Here is a 19,651-nt window from a genome sequence, read left to right as displayed (position 1 = left end):
GCTCTTGTTGACAACATAAAGAAAAGGATGATTTCTGTGTGGATAGGAGGCCAAGATTATTCAACAGTTCCTAAACCAAATCACAGACTTGCTATGTTCACTACACTCATTTGCAACTTCAACCACAAAGGAACATCCACTTCTATGTATCACAGCCCACAGGCATTTTCTGAAAAGAGAAGTGAAAAAAGACAGTGGGGCGATGATGAGAAGCTAGCAGGAACCCTTCCAGTTGGTTCAGTTCAAGAGGTGCTGGGACAGGGGCCGTGTCGTCTTGCAAAGTCACTGAGAAAGTACCTGAACCCAAACAACAGGAAATACGGTCCTTACCAGCACACGCACACACACAGAAAACCTAGGGGAAGAAGAGGAAACCGCCAGCACTGCAATAACAGGAAAATGTAAAAACGGCTCACTCAATACTCAGATGGTGGGTAGGACAGGACAGGACCACCTCACCCACTTCTGACTCATACAGACCAAGAGATGAGCTGATTATTTAACACATTGGAGTAAAAGGAAGGAGAATCTCCAGGCTTTTGCTAAGAAGCCAGTCAGAATTGTGCTGATTTTTAAAGAATAAATAAATCGCTTGCTTCCTGATTTAGTAGCCAACAATAGGACTCTGCCTTAGTCTCACCATATGGCCTGGTGGACACATGTTTAGACTGTGGATGGATTATACACTACATCGTCTTTACAAAGCTCTTCTATACCAAAACAAATCTCTATCTCTGTCAACAGGTTTCTTGATAAAACAGCTAAACAACTGTTATCTGTGATCTTGAATATGAGTATGACAAGTTTTCTTGGAAATTTTGACTTGGTCCTGAGGTCAAACATAATACCATCCTTATCCTTAACCCAATACAACTTATGTCATTCCTTGTGTGAGAGGTTGTTTTAGTTTCAAACAGTTGCAGCCCACAGTCTCTTTATCAGTCTTAGATTGTGAACTGGTGGTAATCAACAGCTATAATTATTTAGCCCATTTTCCCATGGTTGCCTTGCTCACTCCTTCCTCCCCTCCGTACTCAGCCTCCGCAGACAGCAGAGGCCCTTGTGGCAAAGCAGCTTAATATGGTTTGAGTTGATTAGATCAGGGCAGGCAGCTTCACCAATAGACAGCAACTCCTTAATTCCCACTAATCCAAGAGCAGGCCGCCAAGCATGAATGACCCAGAGAGACTCATAGTCCACACATTAGTTGTTCTGTCTGCAGCAATTAACTGCAGTTTTTCTAAATTACATCATGCTGAAAAAAAGAAATGTGGTAAACAACTTGGTGTGGACAACAGGAAGGCAGTAGAACAGCAAGGTTAAACACCCAAACATTGTTCATGGTGCTGCTGTAATATGGAGCATGGCTGCCACATGGGGGCAGCACAGAGAGCAGGGTGTTGGATGTTAAGTGAAGGAGGCCAGGACTGTCTCCACCAAGTATCAATCTGTGAGGTTGAGCATGGGGACAGAAGACCACAGCTGAACTCTAATGCAACCCAAAAGAGAGGGAGAGGTCTTCTCTTAGACATCTGTTAGTGATTCATAAAAATTCAGTAAATCCATTCAATGTTGGTTGCAGCCAATGGTTCCAGAGAAACCACTTCTCATTGGTTAAAGCAAGAGTTCACAATCCAGGTCCTCAAGGACACCAACTATGCTTGTTTTCCAACTAACCCTGCACTACCCACTGCTGATTACCCAGACCAGGAGTGTTCAGTTAATCAGTAGCTGGAAGATACCAGTTCACTTTTTTATATTATATTATATATATATATATATATATATATATATATATATATATATATATATATATATATATATATATATATATATATATATATATATATATATATATATATATATATATATATATATATATATATACACACACACACATATATATATACACACATACATATACACACACACATATATACATATATATTAAAAAAAACTAACTTATTTTTTTAAATATACCAGATCAAGATAAACAGTCCCATTATCATTAAATGTCAGAAGAGTCAACAATAGATAAAGGAAATTGAAGGTGTAGACGGCGCTGAAGTATTTGTATCTTAACAGCACACCCAACTATGTTCTGGAGCCAGATGACCCACTGACCATGTTAAACACGGTGTGGACAGGCTGCTTAAGTGGTGGGGGTTGATTAGGAGAGACCAAAAACATGCTAAGATGATGTGACAATGTCATACAACAAAGTACTGTGATCTCTGTAAGCAAGTGGGAAGAGACGCCCATACTTATTGCTAATGGCTCCATGGACAAAGTCCCTTTATTGTGCAAAGACTTCCGCTAAGCAGCAAGACAACAGTTAAAAGTTATCACAGAATGTATGAAAGTAGTTCATACAATTTTGAGCGTTAGTGTGTGTTCAGCGTCACGTTGGGTTTCTCCTCTTTTATGATTACGGTACTTACGGCATAAGACTGAGTTTCCCTCCTGACTTGACTCCTTCTCTTTTCTGGACATAATTAGCTGGGATGGTACCCTCCCTGCCCACTGTGTTCCTTGCTCTGTACCAGTTGGGATCCTGAAAAAAAAAAAAAAAAAATTATATATAAAAAGAGAAATAAGATAATTTGTCAAACTAAGGTCATGCTTACAACAATGAAATGCATTATGTTTTATTAACAAATGTAATGTAAAATTTAAATCAGACTGCTATGATTTTACAAAAAATTTCAAACCAGAAGAAGCTGTCCTTCAATTCCTCAAACAATAATAACTTGTCAGGGACAACGGCTTTGAGGGCTTTTTAGTAAAATTTGGATAATTTACAAGTATATGTTCAGGGAACTGCCTTCTTACCCTGGTGACTCCGATGATAGTCAGTACATCTCCTTTACAAAAGGGCAGATCCTGTTCATTGGCAGTCTGGAAGTTGTACTTGGCTACACACTCAGTGCCAGTAGACCATGGTGCCTACATCATGCAAGACAGAGAGGACTTGAAATTATTCACAGTAATGCAGCTGATATTGGTGCAGGCACTAGTTAAAATACTCGGCTAAAAAAATAAATAAATTAGAGATAATAAGGGAATGAGAGGGGACATTGAAAGGACAGCAGGTTCCATGTATGACATGTTTCTCTGGAAACAGAGCGTTCTGAAATTTGCATGTTTTCTCCAGTATTCAAGGAGATGACTATTTATTTTATGACTGTTTGTCCTGTATAGTCCGCTACATAAACCCAATAAAACTGCAAAAGACGTTACTGTTATAAAAGATACTCAAAAAAAGGTCTAAATGTATATTCAAAAGAAGTTCACACACGCATGCACAGGAATGCACGCACACACCACAATCAAATCTTGAAAATTAAAAGTGAGGGGAAGCAAAGTTGTGAGATTGATTCCAGGCTATAAATTATCTCTGAAGTTGTGCACGCTAACCCCGCCCACATCAAAGTCCTTGATTAACACAACACATGATTCTTCTGGTTATACGATTCTTTGAAAAAAAAAAAAACATGAGAAAATGTGATTCTCTACAAAGACAAATATGAATAACTACAGAACTACGTAAGTTGGTTTAAAGTTTTCAGGTTGTCTGGCATACCACACAATAAGTCTTCTTTCTTTTTTAATACAAAGAAAAATCACTATCAATAAATCATGTTACATAAAAATGCAGAAACAAATGTTTTTTCACTTTGTATATGAGAATATTTTCCTAAAAACTGGTTATTTAAAATCCATAGCTTATTGACAGGTTTTACAAACATTTTGATAGATGTGCATCAAGGGTCTAGAAAACATGTTTCCACAATAGTATGATGAAAGAAACATTGATGGAAACCTGGGAAATTTAAAGGCCAGTTAGTGTGTGACACACATGTAGCAGATATTTTTACACCCCCTTTAATAAACATTTGAGCAAAGGGAGACAGTGTCACTAATGTTAGATGAGTCTGTGCACAAACTTGCCACCGCAGGTGAGTACAATGACCTGCATGTGTCTGGAAATTTCATGCTGTTTATTGCTGCAAACATTCAGAGATCTACTGCCTTGTTTTGTTTTTTATAACCAATTTGTAAATCATCATATATAAAATATCCTTCTCTTAGTGCAACATGTAGCACGGGCTACCAAAATGCAAAAACTCATAACAGAGACGACGGCAGTAAACAGACAGAGCTTCACACCTGATACCTTACGTATATGATTTGTGCCTTCTAAACACAAAACAACTCTTCCTGTTGATCTTTTTGGTTCAACCGCTGAAGTGCATGTGCAGATTGCTGATGACATCACTCAGAAACCCATCTATAAGTTACAACTAAATGCATTTTACATAAATTACACCAGGGGCAGAATTTAAGGGACCTACTAAGACTTGCCAAGCTAGTCTCTAGTATAGGTTTATGAACAATGTCAATTACCAACATGTCAATTAATTACAATGAAAAACGACATCTGTGGTTTAGCCAGCTATGGCTAACCTGGGCCACCTTACCCGTTAAGATTATTGTTGTTTAACTGAGCAGAGGACTAATCGCCAGAAAAATGCACTAAGTGGCAACTACTTGCCTAAAATATAACTGCAAATGACAAAAAGGATGAGGACATTTGGTCTCTTCAGTTCACGTTTTTCAAGCAGATTCAGCACTGTGACCAACAACACACCAGAACAGAGTGAGCCAGAGTTCAAAGCAGCAAGTATGAGTGAGTGAGTCAAGGTCCTTGTACAAAGGGCTTTACTCCTGATGATACACAATACCAGCTAAATGTGTCTGATGCATTCTGAGTGAATACCCCAAAGTAAGTTTGAACCACTGCTAAAGAGTGTGTCAGAGTTTTAGAATTAGATGTTAACAATTTCCATATAGTCGCTTGAACTAGAGACCTTTACTTTATTTAGGGAAACAGATTTTGCTGGATGAAATATAATACTGAACAAATTTCCTTGAAGATGTTTAGTAATTTAGAATGTAGCCCTATGCAACACGCAAAGCAACTAGGAAAGAAAAACCCCATTTGTAAAATACATCTGAGGTCCCATCAAGGATGTACATGTGTATGGACTGACATACAGGTCAGTTTGTATGGATGCACAATGGCCATTAAATTAGAACTTATGGTTGCGGTTGAGTCAATGAGTCAGAGTCAACCTCCATAAAATATTTGGGGTCAAGAAGGCCCCTGACCTTATCACACCCGTGCAGAAAGACACTGTTTAACTTTAGCAACATGCTGCCGTCAATTAAAAGCCAGGACCATACTGAATATTCACTCCGTTTTTTTACAGAGTCCTGAGGCTCAAACATCTGAAATGTGTTATTTTTTATTATTACTTGTTACCTGCAACTTAGATTTTCCCGTACAAAAAGAACGACAAAAAAAAAAAAAGACAAGAAGAATAAATCTACTGCTTGAATAAATACAAATAATACAAATAATAAATAAGTCATGCAAGCAAACGCTTACTTCTCTTACTAGATAAGAATGTAAAAGATTAAACGTGTTCTGTTGAATGCTTTCCTTAGTCTTTCTACATCCCTAAGAAGGTGATGTTTTTGAAGATTTTCAACTGACTGAAGTCAACTGCTGGGCTGTGACAGATGAAAACAACCTCAATCGATATAGAGATGGGAAGGCACAGTAGGAGAGAAAGAAGCATTAGTGAAACCATTGAGGTAGTCTGGTAATGTGAAACTACCAACCTGAGCTGAGCACCATGATTACGGTTGGGTACAGAACTTAACTACTTTTATGGCACTGACCAAATTGTTCTGACAGTACCAAACATCGGAAAATGCCTTGTAATTCAAAACCAAATTTCTAGACCAATAAGTAAATATCGTCAGTATCAGCGAGCCAATATACATGCAGCATGTGACTTTGACTTTCAACTATCGAATCTTAATTGAAAGATATTTTTATTTTCAACATTTGTTCCTTTTTACTATAATCTTTATGGACAGCAAGAAGGAGCTGCAGATAGAAAGTTTATTTTATCACCTCATTGTCTTGCAAGGGGTCTATTGTGTGTGAAGAATATTACAACATTGATTAGGTATACCTGTACAATCGACTAAAGCAGCTCTACCATGAATTCTACATTTACAAGGTTACAATTTCTCAATTTCTAAACTTGAAGGTGATTATTTTACTGTGTTTATTAATGAGGTCATATTAGGTGGTGGAGTCATACTGGAATGGATTATATTAGGAGTTCTAAGTTTTCACAACCACCTATTTAAAATGAAAGATGGGGGCCAAAAAATGTAATTACACTAATTATTGGAAAACACAAGGTTAATCAATAATGAAAGTAATCGTTTTATAATTACAATTTACCTTTTAACTTTCTATCATCTTGGGATTGAGCATAGTGATGCACTACAAATAAACTAATGAGAGTGGACATGGTTGTCCTTGATGGCAGTGCAAGCCCACACCTGGTAGGGTGGGATTCGATCCCACACCCGTCTGTATCCCAACCTTGTGCTCTACCCATTGAACCACCAGGCCCCCTGCACATGTAAAAATCTATACTGGATAAAAAAACAACAACCCAACAAAAAAACAAAAAAAACAAAAAACAAAACAAAAAAAAAAACAAAAAAAACATGCTTTGTATGTTTTACTTACATGCATCCCAGACATGATGAAGGGAATCTGGTGTCCTCCGGTAGGTGGCGGCCACTATTTAGCTAGTACCATCAGAGCTGTAAGGAAAGAAAATAATTTTTATACACTCTACTTGAGAGAGAAATAGTTTCAGAGCTGTACTGTAAGACCACAGCTTACAATGTTAACCACAATCAATAGTATAATTTATTCACGTGTAGACACTCCTATAATGGAGAACAGAACAGAGGCTCTCTTGAAAGAAGCATGTGGCTTAACTGTTATAATTGTGAGCTGGTGGTACAAATTATTATATTTGAAGCATATGCTTCATCCTCATTTCTATAGGTTCGTAGGTCCCTTGAATAACAATATAGATTGCAAATAACATATAGGTAAATGATGGACAGATAGCTGAAAGTTGGTTTTGAAAGGTGGAAAAGTGACAGATTGGGTCAATAGAGATTGGGTCCAAAATATGCAATTATCCGACTGCAATTGAGTAGAAGCTCTCTGAAATTAGCCAAGTCTGTTGAGCATCTTGCTACTGCACCCAATTAGTCAGACTTTTAAGGTGACCTTGATATAGTGACAGAAAGGAAAGAGAGAGAAAGAACATGAGGACAAGTTGTAACTGATGAGAGTGAGTACATCTCAGTCTCAGGTTCCATCAGTGGTTGGGCGGCGCTTAAAATAGACAGTGGCTGAAAGTGTGTCAAAAATGCATAGAGTGGTGGTCTGTGTAGCTTCATGCCTGATAACATTAACCCATATCTCTGTCTGTTTTGTTTGGTATCTTAACTGCCACACATCCCTTAACTTTTTTTGTTAATTTCTACGGTGGCCCTTTATTATCAGACACATCAATAAATCAGCAGCAGAATATTAAATATTTCAACTGCTTAAAAGTGTAACAGTGAATAAACATTTGTATAGTAGTTTTTCTCCATTCAAAGCATCTCACTTCCGAGCAGCCCAGAGAACAGGAAGCTGAAATAGGGAGGGAGGTGCGTGAGGAGGAGGAGGAGGAGGAGGAGGAGGAAGTAGCCAACACATATTTTCCAGTGCTTTGTACGAGGTAGGGAGGAGCTGTAGTTTAGAGTCCAGTGTGAGCATGGGTAGTCTGATCTCCATCTCCCTTTAGACTGACTACTACAACCACTCTTGGTGAAGTCAGGTCAGAATGGGTCACAGCATGAACAAAGCTCTACATATACTTTGATAATAACTTACAGCTCAATTTCTAGAGTTAAAAAATATTTTCCTTACCTCGTCCTTTACTTTTTACTCTCCTTGCATGTATTTTTCATGGGTAGTAATATGTTGTCCACTGAATGTAAACCAGTTTTTCCACCAGAAGTCTCAGTCTAACTTGCACTATGTTAACTAGATCAAGGTAGCCATGCCTGCATGCTCTGTATGAACATATATGTCCAAGCTTCACTCCATGACCATATCCTGTGTTCGTACAGGAAAATGCCTAATTGCAGACCAGCAAAAAATTTGCATGCAAAGTGACAGAAACAAATACATATAAGGCCAGGTTGCTGTGGTGCACCCAGAAGGCACCCACTCCTTTCCCTTTGCCTCTTCACAGTATAGCGCTGCTGAAACAGAGCAGGGTGGCTCAACCCACCGCCACACTAGCTGACCAATAGAGGAGAGACAAGTGAGTGCTATTCTTATCTCTTTCTCCAGGCTTGAGAAATGCCAGTGAGCTATTCAAGAGCTTGAGCATCACACTGCTAACATCACTCTCTTTAAGTAAGTCAAGTGGTACTCAGTAAAGGCTGCAAGCAAGAAGAGGTCTTCAATTCTGATTTCTATAGCACACTGTAAAAAAGTGCGATCAACCATGAAGTCTCATTAGAATATCCTCTAAAAAACCTTAATAAAAAAATGAATGCACTGTGATATCATGTGTGTCTGATGCTGAGAGGTATGTGTGCACCACAAGGATGCTACTACAGCATATGATGAAACATTACTCTTTGTACAGGCTGACAATGGTGCTGACTCACAAAAACAAACAAGGGGCTATGTGTTTGGTCTACTACAACAGGCGGTCAGGAGAAGAAGTACAAAAAACTAAGTCCAGTTAAAAGGCTTTCGACACAGCACAGCAGTATATGTCGCTTGAAGACAGGCTTTTACAACTTTGGAAAGTTATCACCACAGCGACAGTTTGCATGTCTCTCAATGCTTCCAAGGGGTGAACATGGGAATTAACATAATGCGACACTCTGCGAGTGTGCTTGCATCAATTAGATTGCCTTGGATAGTGCCATTTAAACACGGCCTAATAATTTATTTACTGTTATTTCAGAACAAGATCAGGGAGCAACACAGCTTTGCATTTTAACTTTAATATTTTTAAAAAAAGTTTAACTCTATGGCTATTTATACATTAAGGTTATCTATCGCATTCTACTTCACCTCGGCTAACTGATGTGCCACAAACAAGTGGAAATTGCTCCCTTAGCTGCTGGTGACAATGCTATGCAACCTTTGATGTAGCACTACCCAGAGTAGAGCACAACCTTTTCCTTCGATATGCCAGATGACAGGAATATTACTACAGTTTGTGTCTTGTGTGTCATTTCCATCATCACGTTTTTGTGTCCCAAAATATTTTGTACTTACACTATCTTTGTGTTTTACATCAGCTGCTATTGCCTGCTGCCCTGGAGATGCCTTGATGAATGTAGATGAGAGTGATAAACTGCATATAGGATCTTGTTGCTTGTATTTGTGCTGCTCTTATTTTGTCACCTTAATATTTCCCCGTGCTGTGCTTCTACTGCTACAGTTGTAAATACAATAATAAACAAAACTAAAAGTATAAGTGTACATGATTAATCAAACAGTGTCCAATGTGTTTTCATTTTAAATCTATGTTGGTTGATCCTGGATGTCTATGCTTATCATAGTAAAAAGTTTTAATCACCATGTTATAATTTTGCTAACCAGTCCTCCAGCTCTTTGCCATTTGAAAAGCTCAAAGATGTATTGGCTGATGGAAATAAGCCTCCTCCCCTTCTTATTTTGGCTTAGGTATGAAACTGCAATTTATTCATTTTTACAGTCTGACATTTAACTTTTACTCCAATTCAGGAGTAGCTGACACTCAAGAATCAATGCATTGGTTTACGGTGGGTTTGTATTCGACATCCACGTTGTGCAAGAGATTTAGCTGATTGTTTTTCCTGGATAAATAAAAGATTAAACAGAGATCACCATAGGGGGTTACTGTTTAACTGAATCTGCTGTTGTCTATTCCTAAAACTACTGCGCAGAGCCTTGAGTTATGTAAAAAAAAGTTTCTGGCATGGTGTAGGCCCAACACCATCCACAGATTACAGTGTTACTAGCACTGTGTGAGAGCTTATAAAAGTCTATTTCTACTTGCAGACAATTTAGTTCAGCCTAGTTATGTCCGTTTAAAGAAGTATGTCATCAACAGCTCTGAGCGAATTTACAGAGTCAGCGATAAACAACAGCTTCCAACACACTAAACAAAAAGACAGCATTATGTTAACCAGTAAACAATATTCCTATCAAATTCCTAGTGCGGTTAGTCAAGTAGTGCCACATGCATGTTCTGTATGCTCTGTAGAGAGCACTATATACAGCACCAACTGTTTTTACACACTGGCTTTATATTGATTATTTGAGCATGCATATACTTAAATCTCTCTAAATTTGTACTTTTTTCCCCCTGCAATGTGAAAACATTGCCCTCAAAATGACTTAAATCAGTCTTTATGTTGTTTTTGAAATAATTGACAAAGTGGGACAGAGGTAAAAGCCTGTACAGGTTTTTGGATGAGCCAGCCTGCAAACTTACCAACATTTTGTACTTTTTTCCTATGGCCGAATGATAATAAATTGAGAACCAAATTAGGTTAGGCCAACGACAGGTGAACACCTGCTTTACTAAAGAACTGTCTGATTGTCTTGATGGGGTGATTGTGGCGCAGAGAGTAGAGCAAGCTACTTAATTGCAAGCTGTTGGTTCGATACCCGGCTCAAGTTTCCTTGAGCAAGACACTGATCCCCAACTTAGTTGCTCCCGCTGAGAGTAGGCCAGCTGCATAGCAGCTCCCCCATCGGTGTACGAGTGAGTGTGTGATTGTGAGTGCAAATGGGTAAATGAAAGCGCTTTGAGTACAAATAGGTAGAAAAATGCTATATAAGTGCAGACCATTTACCTTCCTTGTCTGATATGACTGCTTGGATACAGCTGGGCTGACACCAAGACCAGCTGACACTTGGCTTAACAAAGTGCTAGCTTGATAGTAGGTTTTCAAGCCAGAAATACAAGTATAGTACAGCTATAACAATTGAACCCTGACTGAGGGTAAGGAAAAAGTTTGTATTGCAAAGGATACTAGCATCAAAAAGAAACAGAATAGAAATATGGAAATGTGCCCTGCTGGGTATGCAAATATATAGTAAAAGATCACAATGGAAAAAAAACATGCACGCTCATTGGGCCAGGGGCTCTGCACAGTACAAAAACAGCATGGAGCTGTCAACATCAAATGACTTGTGGCTGCTTTCCATTTTTCCCATATGCAAAGTACTTGACAGAAGGCTCATTTAAAATGGCAAAGGATGAACACATTCATGTAACGTGTCTCGGGTTGGCCCTGTGACACGCTGCAATCTAAAGATACAATTAATTGGGAAATATGCAAATACAGATGTGGCTACAATTGAGAGGTAATAAAATGTCACGCACCTGTACAATCTAATGCAATCTAATATAGCAGCTCTGCCATGAATTCTAATTTTATAAGATAATTGATCAGTTTTTAAGTTAAAGTATATACTGCTGTGCTGTGTCGAGTGATTAATCTGTTAATAAAAGTTAAAAGCATCTAACCTACAGTATGCTCTCCATTGTCCCTGAATGCCTGTCTATTGAGGTGGGATGACAGAGGGCTGAGAGCTGACCAGAGTGTAGGGATGCACATTGACTAAATGTTTTTTAGCTAATGGACATGTTCAGTCCACCATAACAAAAGTTCAATGAACAACCTGTTTAGCCTGTTCATACACAACCACAAAACCTAACACAATCTATGCAACTGGTTTCAATCCAGGTACTGTCAACAAAGTAGCTGTTTTTGGCCAGCATCAGCCTTTCTGTAGCCAAAATAAGGACATACAACTGACATCTAAAAAACAGATTAAGTGACTGGTTGTTTGCTGTGCATGCAGTGTGCCTCACTCACTCACTGGTAACTCTAACCCTTATAATGGCGTAAATAATGTTACATCAGACAGACAGATTTCTCTGGTAGATTAGTTATGGAAAATGAGAATCGTGTTAGTCTTTGTATCAAGCGGAACAAAAATTACACTAGAACGAGTTTGAGTTCACTGCCCATATCTGAAAACACATGTTTTGGCAGTGTGACAATCTTGACAAGCACATTAAGCAACTTGACAAAATCCCACTTCTCCATTCGCAATCTGCCTGCTCAAGCTTCGTCCATAGCATTTAGCTACATCACAGCTTCCAGAGATCATCTGCTGCCAGTCCAGCCTGCGGTGCGTGTTTGTGTGTCCACCGGGCACTTGTGCTGTGCCAGTAAGGTTAGCCAGCAGATAGAATTAATCACAAATCATTCCCTTAAACAAACCTTTCAAATCAATAAAGATTAGAAAGACATTATTAAACTGAGAGAACCTCCTGGCCCAATCCCTCATTTTATTTCAGGAAGCATACATAGGGTGAAGTGAAGAAAGCAGTCTCGTTTAAATAGATGCATGGCAGTGAAACTCAAATCCCAAGTAGAGCAGTAGCAGAAAGAGCTGCAAGAGATGGTAAATAATATAGAAGGTCATGCGGTGAATTTAGTTAGGAGAGACTGTGGCCTATTCAATAATTATAACTTTGTGTCTGCCTCTGCCACATGAAAAAATTTTAGCCATCTTTATTGGCTGTGATACTTTACTGTCCCACAGAAAAACCTCTACCTGCTCTCCTCTGCTTTAGTACCAACCCAAAAGGCAGACAACTTTAAAATGCTGACCAACACAACAACAGACTTTTCAAAATAACCAGCAGTTGTACTAACCCTCTGAATCAGTCATTACTAATATAGTGAATGTGACCAGGAATACCAACAGTGCCAGAGTAATCAATTTACCAGTGAGAAAATCAATTCTAAATTTGGCAATAGAAAAAAAAAATGAAAGAGTCATGAGCATGTTTAATCCACATTCAACTATCTCTATATTCTAACTCATTCTGAGTCAATAGAAAAATAGTGTAACGTGATAGAGAAACCTCTCCCACCACAGTCAGTCAGTAAGGCAGACAGACAGACAAGCAGGCAGGCAGCCCTCCTGCCTCTCTGACGTAAGAAGTGACAGGCTCTGGCTCGACACTGACAGATTACAAAAGCAGGGAGGCAGGAAGTGGAAGAAAGAAAGAGAGGAAGAAAGAAAGAAAGAAAGAGAGAAAGAAAGACAGAAAGAGAAAGAAAGAAAAGACAGAGAAAGAGAAAGAGAAAGAGAGAGAGAGAATATCCCCTCCCGCCTCTGGGAGGCTGCTGGACTGAAGAAAGAAATCAAGAGGAAGGGTAGTAGTACGGCTTGTTGTTTCAGCTCTGTGTGCTGTGGTTCCAGTCTCAGAAAACACGCTCATCCAGCCCAGCTATTTATAACCCCTCGATATCCATGCAGGGGGAGGCAGCCTGCAGTCCCTTTCATCATTGCATACATTTTAGAGACCCTACATAAAAGAGTCTGCCTGCTAGGGGTGCGCCTGCTTGTACTGCTTTTCTTACAGGATTTCCCCATTCATGTTTGGATGATGCTGGGTGTCATTTCCAGGACTATACACTGAGTTTTTGGCTTTTAAAATAAGAATGCCATATCTACTTTAAAAAAAAAAAGTATGTTATGTGAAATTACAGATTCTTCTTTAATGTCAGTGCTATTACTTGGATAGTCCAGCAATTTACCATCGCATTTATATTAATTTGGGAGACTTGCTAAAGACAGACCTGACAAAGTAGGATCACAATTTAAGCACCTGAGACCCAAAATATACTCTTTTTGCTTATATCAGGATTCAAGCTCCAAAAATGCCAAATGTACATTTCCCAGAATATTTTTATTTCTCTTAATTCTTTGAAAGATTGCGATCAGTTAAACATGAACAAGGGGTTGTTTCAAACAAAAAAAATGGAATTGCACAGTTTTTTCAGAATGAACTCCACTTTCCACTTAGAACACAATAAATTGAATATGTTAACCAGCAATATCGTTCTCTAATCAGATTACGGATACACAGACAACTCGGCATGAGGCCAAATCTATTGTTGACTGAAGACCTCTGCCAAATGCAGATAAGATAAAATAGTACTGGGCTTAAAATTTTTTATACTTACAAAACAGCAGGCCAGCCAGTGCAGGCTTCATTAGCCCAAGTTTAGCAGAACATGAGCCCTAAGAACCTTGTAAAAGGATACGATACCAAGCTCACATGTTAATGCTGAGCATGTACTGGCAAGGATTAAACAATTACAGAAAAGGTGAATCATGTTCAAAAGTACAGTAACAGCGGTGTAAGTGTGGGAAGTTGCAAAGACTTGACTCCATTTATTCATTAGCTATTACAAGAGATGCTGATTCAGGTATAGACGTGTGTGTTGCAGAAAGGAAGAGAAGGACAGAGTGACTGGGGAATAGTCTGGTCTAAGTGCAAAATAATACATGGAGGCAGTTAAGAGTCAGGAGCTCGTTGAGTGAGAGTCAGAGGGCTGGGGATTCTTGGAGGCTCAGTGTTCCTCTGACACATCTATCTAACTAGTGCACATGCGCACACATTCTGCAAACCTTGTCAGTGTTGTCTCTTGCTGACAACACACAACTACAAAAGTACACACAATGCCCTTTTCCTGCTAATATATTCTACCACTTACGTACATTTGCATACACGTTCTTCAACCATGGCTGAATGTATGCTGTGCATGCACACACACACACACACACACACACACACACCTACTCAAGTGCCTTCAAGCATATCCCAGGAGGTGAGAGGGAGGAGGAAGAGGAGGGAAACTGCTTGCTTCCACCACTGCTTCTGCTGCTGCTTTCATAGCCTCTACTCATGCTTTGATGGCAACACATGACAACTCCCCCATTCAGACCAGAGGAGAAGGAGGAGATGTGGAGGCGAAGCACGGGGATGGAGACACAAAGAATGTCATTAGCAGCAGCCACAGTAGGGTGCTGGCACAATATGGCAGTGGCATTAGTGCTGACTGGAGCTCCAAATCTCTTTAATAAAAGAAGCATTCAGTGGCAGCAGCACTGACACCATGGAGAAAAATCAGTGGAATAAAAAAGGGGAGAGAGGCATATAGGGAGAAAGGGGAACTGAAAACAAAGCGGTTGAGGCATAACCCAAATAAAAAAACGTTATTACCATTACCTAATACCATTTTTGCTAATGATTTTTGCTAGAGATTACCTGAAGAATGAGAAGTGCCAAATGGAAAAATTGACTATATGCAGACTCAATAAGTACAGCTTCTAAAAAGACTCCTTTCAAGTCCAAAGTAATCCTACCATTTCAGTTTTTTGTTCATCTTTGTTCCAAGAAAGCTTTTATGAATTAAAAATGTAAGGAAAGCGAGAAGGACACTTAGAGATAGCCCAAAACGGTGACATAGAGATATGGGGAGATGTAGAAAATACAAAATGAGCAGGAAACAAATTGTTCACAGATGGAGTGGGACAGGGATCAAGAAAGCAAGTGTACAGTAAGGGGACAATTCAGGACCAATACATGCCTTTTTGCATTCACAAGGGTCTGTGTAATGCCATCTGAGGTCTCTGATGATGGTCTTCACTGTGAGCACAACAACTAAACATGCACCAGACATGTGATATGAATTCTCATTTTGTGCATGAACAGACCTTTAGTAGTATAGAGGAGTAGTGGTCGGAGATGGAACAAAGAGACATGAAAGTAAAGAGACTGATGAAAGTAATGAAGACTCAGTGGTTTCTTAGAGGAATACTGTCTTTAATACGGTCATCTGTTGGTTCTAGTGGTCTGGTAAGTGAACAGTATGGGGCAATTTCTAGCTGTTGCAGATCATATCAATTGAGTGATGTAAAAATACAAAAGGTAGAACAGCATTTGCCAAAAATGCAGTGAACACTCATTTTTTAATATCTAGCTAAATAACCAGTTAATAATTATTAACGTATTAGGCACAATAGCACTACCCTAGAGACAATGTTAACTAGGTCAATAGTGTCTTTTCACTGGCTAGGTTAAGAACTCTATCCTAATAAGCTAAAAGGAGAACTGTTTGACAGTTATAAAGCAGAGCAGTGTGTCGCTTTGATAATGCATCACATATAAGCACAATCACACAAACAACTGTGAAACCTGTCACCAGCTTTATATCTGTTGCAAGGTTTACCTCAAGGCAGATTCTCCTAAAACTACCTTTTGATCAAAGCAGAAAACAATCCCTCTTCCCACACACAAAGCCAAACAACACAACCTGCCAACTAGTCTCTGGTGTCAGGTAGGAATACAAAACAAAACCAGCTGAAACAGTAACATGTAGACAAAAGCAAAAACATTCAGCTGTATTTGAGCATTTTATTGTGTGAGTGTGTGTTCTACAGAGGCGGTTGTGTGGGACGAAAAACTGCATTTGGGCTGCACATCCAAAGTCTGGATGCAGCTGTATATGAGAACATTGGGTGATAAGATGATGGTAATGGAGTGGGTGAGAAAGCCCAGGTAGACAGTGAGGATCACAAGAGGCATCACAGAGGATAATTTCTGCTAATGCCGAACCAATGTTTGCAGAGACAGCAACTGCAAATCTTGCCTGTGGAGAGCAGGCCTCAGGGTTCTTTTAGCAAATCCACATAGCCTCACGCTCACTCAGTACAGTGATAACCCTGCTCACTCTCACACTCTGGGACAAAGGAAAGTCTATTTAAACAGGGCTGAGCAGGGTGATGTTAGATGTGTTTCACAGTATACTTTCAATAATAACCAGTAACAATATTTCATGATATATTCAAGATTTAAACAGCTTTATTGATCCCATAGGGAAATTGTGTTGCCTTGTTTCAGCTGCTCTCCACATGAAAAGTAGAAAAGGAAAACCAAGACAATAAACAAGTACAAGTGCAAATTACCGATCAATAATTGAGACAAAGCCCAGGGGCTGTAGCTCGGAGTGGCTGTAGCTCAGTTTGTAAGGCAGTTGTAAGGGACTGGGTCCCTGAGTAGCACCAATACACACCTGCAATTAAACTTCCTTGGTTTACTCCAAAAGGTAATAAATAAAACACTGTAACGTGAATCACCAATGTGAACACTGCCTACTCTTATACCTTGGCTGGTCCTTGCAAATGACAGATAAATACTAAGGAAGGCTTTCTTGAGACAAAATGACCAATTAAAGCACAGTGAAATTACAGTGAGAATAAAACTAGCATAAGAAATGACTTAGGCTAAAAGGAAAATGTCTGAATTATTGTTATTACATTTCTTTAATCATCATCTAGTTATTTCAACACTTTTTCCCATGCTGCGGACAGTTGAGCAAAAATCCCTATCATTCACAGCATTTTACATTATCACACAACATACCTCTTAACACCTCTTGTAGCAGAAAAGGATTTACAAAGACACTGTTCAGGGAACATTTTTGGACAAAAAGTACAATATTGAGTGCTGTTCTAGAATTGTAGCATTACATGAACAGTAAATTATTACATTAATAACACCATAATGGCCATAAAAAGAGCCTTTTCAATCCAATAATAACATTAAGTCCTCTTGCTGCCTGGTTAAGCTAAAAGCAGGAACCTATTTGGGAGAAGCTGTTAGAAAATAATCTACAACTTAACATTTATCCAAACTCTGCCTGTCACTTGCCACAATGAGGTTAACGTTTAAACACGATATAGAATATGCAGGGAGAGGTCCGCATATCCTAAATGGTTTGTACATTCTTATGTTTCCAGATGACTCAAGATGGAGCTTTGCAGAAACTTGAGATGGGTGGCTTTTTTCCCCTAAAATGCTGACCACAAGATGGTCCACTCAGAGGCCTGGACATCAGCAAGATGTGTGTGTGTGTGTGTGTGTGTGAGAGAAAGATAATGACTTGATAATAGTGATAATATGCCTGAATAAGTGTGACTGTGTGTGCATAAGTTGGATTGGTAAGATAACAGAACAAGAGATAGTGAAAGTGAAATAAGATAATTATGAATGAGTGAGTTTGGGAAGCACAGGAAAGTCAGTGGGTGAGCAATCCCAGCACCAACTATAATCACAACAAACACTCAACGGCAGCAATCCCATTTCCTCAACAGACCGAAACACAGTCTAGGACCCCGAGAACTGAATAAGCACACTAAATGTTAAAGGCAGGGGGTGATTCAATGACATTACCTATTGCAGGAAAAGAGCAGTGACACAAATGTGGCTATTGTTCAAGTTGCTATCTGCATTTATCACAAAAATGCATCAGGCCAAATACTGACATCTTTGTGGCTTACTGCCTTAGCTAACCAATTTTCAAGGTATATCACTATCAGCTGTATCACAACCTGGACTAAGCAAAGAAACTTCACCCTGGCTAAGGACTGCTGGGATTAAATAGGTGCAGGACATTAGTTACATGTTGGGATGGAGATTGATTTTCCTGGCAAGGTCAACTACTTGAAAACAGTATTTGCAGTGAACCCAGCAGTAAACAGAATATTTAGATAACTGTCTATAACATACCAGTTAATATCCATATGTCTTTCTAATGTGTCACTGATTTATTAAAGCTAATGAGTGCTGCAACAAATCATATGCAGAAAAGAATATCATGAATATGACTGATAGTTACAGGGGGGAGCAGTAAAAGATGGTAAAAGCCATGACTCCTTCTGTTTTACTAGTAAGTTTCATTTTGCCACTAGGTTCCACTGTAAATAACCCTTAATATCAACTACATCTAAATATATTATTTAAGTCATCTATGCAAAGTTTCATTTTACTGGGCTACTACAGTGTGGACATTGTAATTGGAAATTCTTGTTATGCTGAATTACCTGATAATACCATGTTAGGCAGGATGACGCCCTAATGCAGCAACAAGCATATAATGCCTCAGAACAATGAAAAAAGTAAAAGGTAACAGTGCTAATAGTAATTTTCATATTAACATATAACATCATTTTAAATGTTTAAAACATCATTTTAAATGTTTAATATTTACAACTGACATTGGCATCAATTAAGGGTTCTGCTGAATAGCCTGAATAGTCGCATTCACTGGGAGGTGGGAACAGGGTGGAGTCATCAAGATGGGATGAATACGACCCTAACCCCAAAACCCGTAAAATGGGTGTTGTTAGGTGTGGCCCTCTTGGTGGATGTGTGAAGTGTCTCAAGCTTCTTGGGGATAGATAAAAGGGCAGCATAAAAATGGGGGACAGGTTGTGCCTGGGGCCTCCTCCTCTGTTGAGAGAAGGATTCAGCATGTTAACATAAATGGCTTCAAATGCTTTTCTCTTATAACATCTGCCGTCTTTCCAAAATGTGAACATTGTCATCCTCAAATCAAGGTCCTTCAGGTGTAGGTACACTGCTGATTCTGTTGCTGAAGTATTACTTCTCCTGTGCTGGGCCATCCTCTTGTGTGGAAGCTTTTTGGCTTCATCTGTTTAGGTGTTTGGTCCTTCGGGTGGACACGTCTTTGTCTCAGTGTGTTGGTGGGTTTTAAGTGAACAGGTATGTGATGTTTTCTGAAGATCCTTTTGAGCTTCTCTGACACTCCAGCAATGTAAGGAATACCAGATTTTTCCTTTGACTCAGAGTCTCTGCTCTGTCCGTCATCCTTCTGTTGAATCTGGACACCATCTTGTTTAAGGCCCACTTAGGATAACCACAGGACTTGAGAGCTGTCCTCTGATGTCTATACACTTTTTTGGCTTCAGAGCAGGTGGGGATGTTTTGCAGTTGATGTTGGGAGTCAAACCCTAGGTACT

General features: G+C 39.2%; 1 protein-coding gene across 2 annotated transcripts in view; it reads right to left on the bottom strand.

Annotated features, from left to right (window-relative positions):
• LOC137111561 (tyrosine-protein kinase CSK) overlaps nt 1-19,651 on the bottom strand; it is a 41,885-nt gene that overhangs the window by 10,329 nt on the left and 11,905 nt on the right. For both annotated transcript variants that reach the window (XM_067495102.1, XM_067495104.1), the window contains exons 2-4: nt 6,620-6,696; nt 2,833-2,946; nt 2,442-2,554 (exon numbers count right to left, since the gene is read on the bottom strand). In XM_067495102.1, the coding sequence (XP_067351203.1) occupies nt 2,442-2,554; nt 2,833-2,946; nt 6,620-6,634 (242 nt within the window). In that variant the 5' untranslated portion in view covers nt 6,635-6,696. The remainder of the gene's footprint in view (nt 1-2,441; nt 2,555-2,832; nt 2,947-6,619; nt 6,697-19,651) is intronic.

The sequence above is a fragment of the Channa argus genome, chromosome 2 (assembly GCF_033026475.1).
Source record: "Channa argus isolate prfri chromosome 2, Channa argus male v1.0, whole genome shotgun sequence".
Lineage (NCBI taxonomy): Eukaryota > Metazoa > Chordata > Actinopteri > Anabantiformes > Channidae > Channa > Channa argus.
This window is presented reverse-complemented; position numbering and strand designations above follow the sequence as displayed.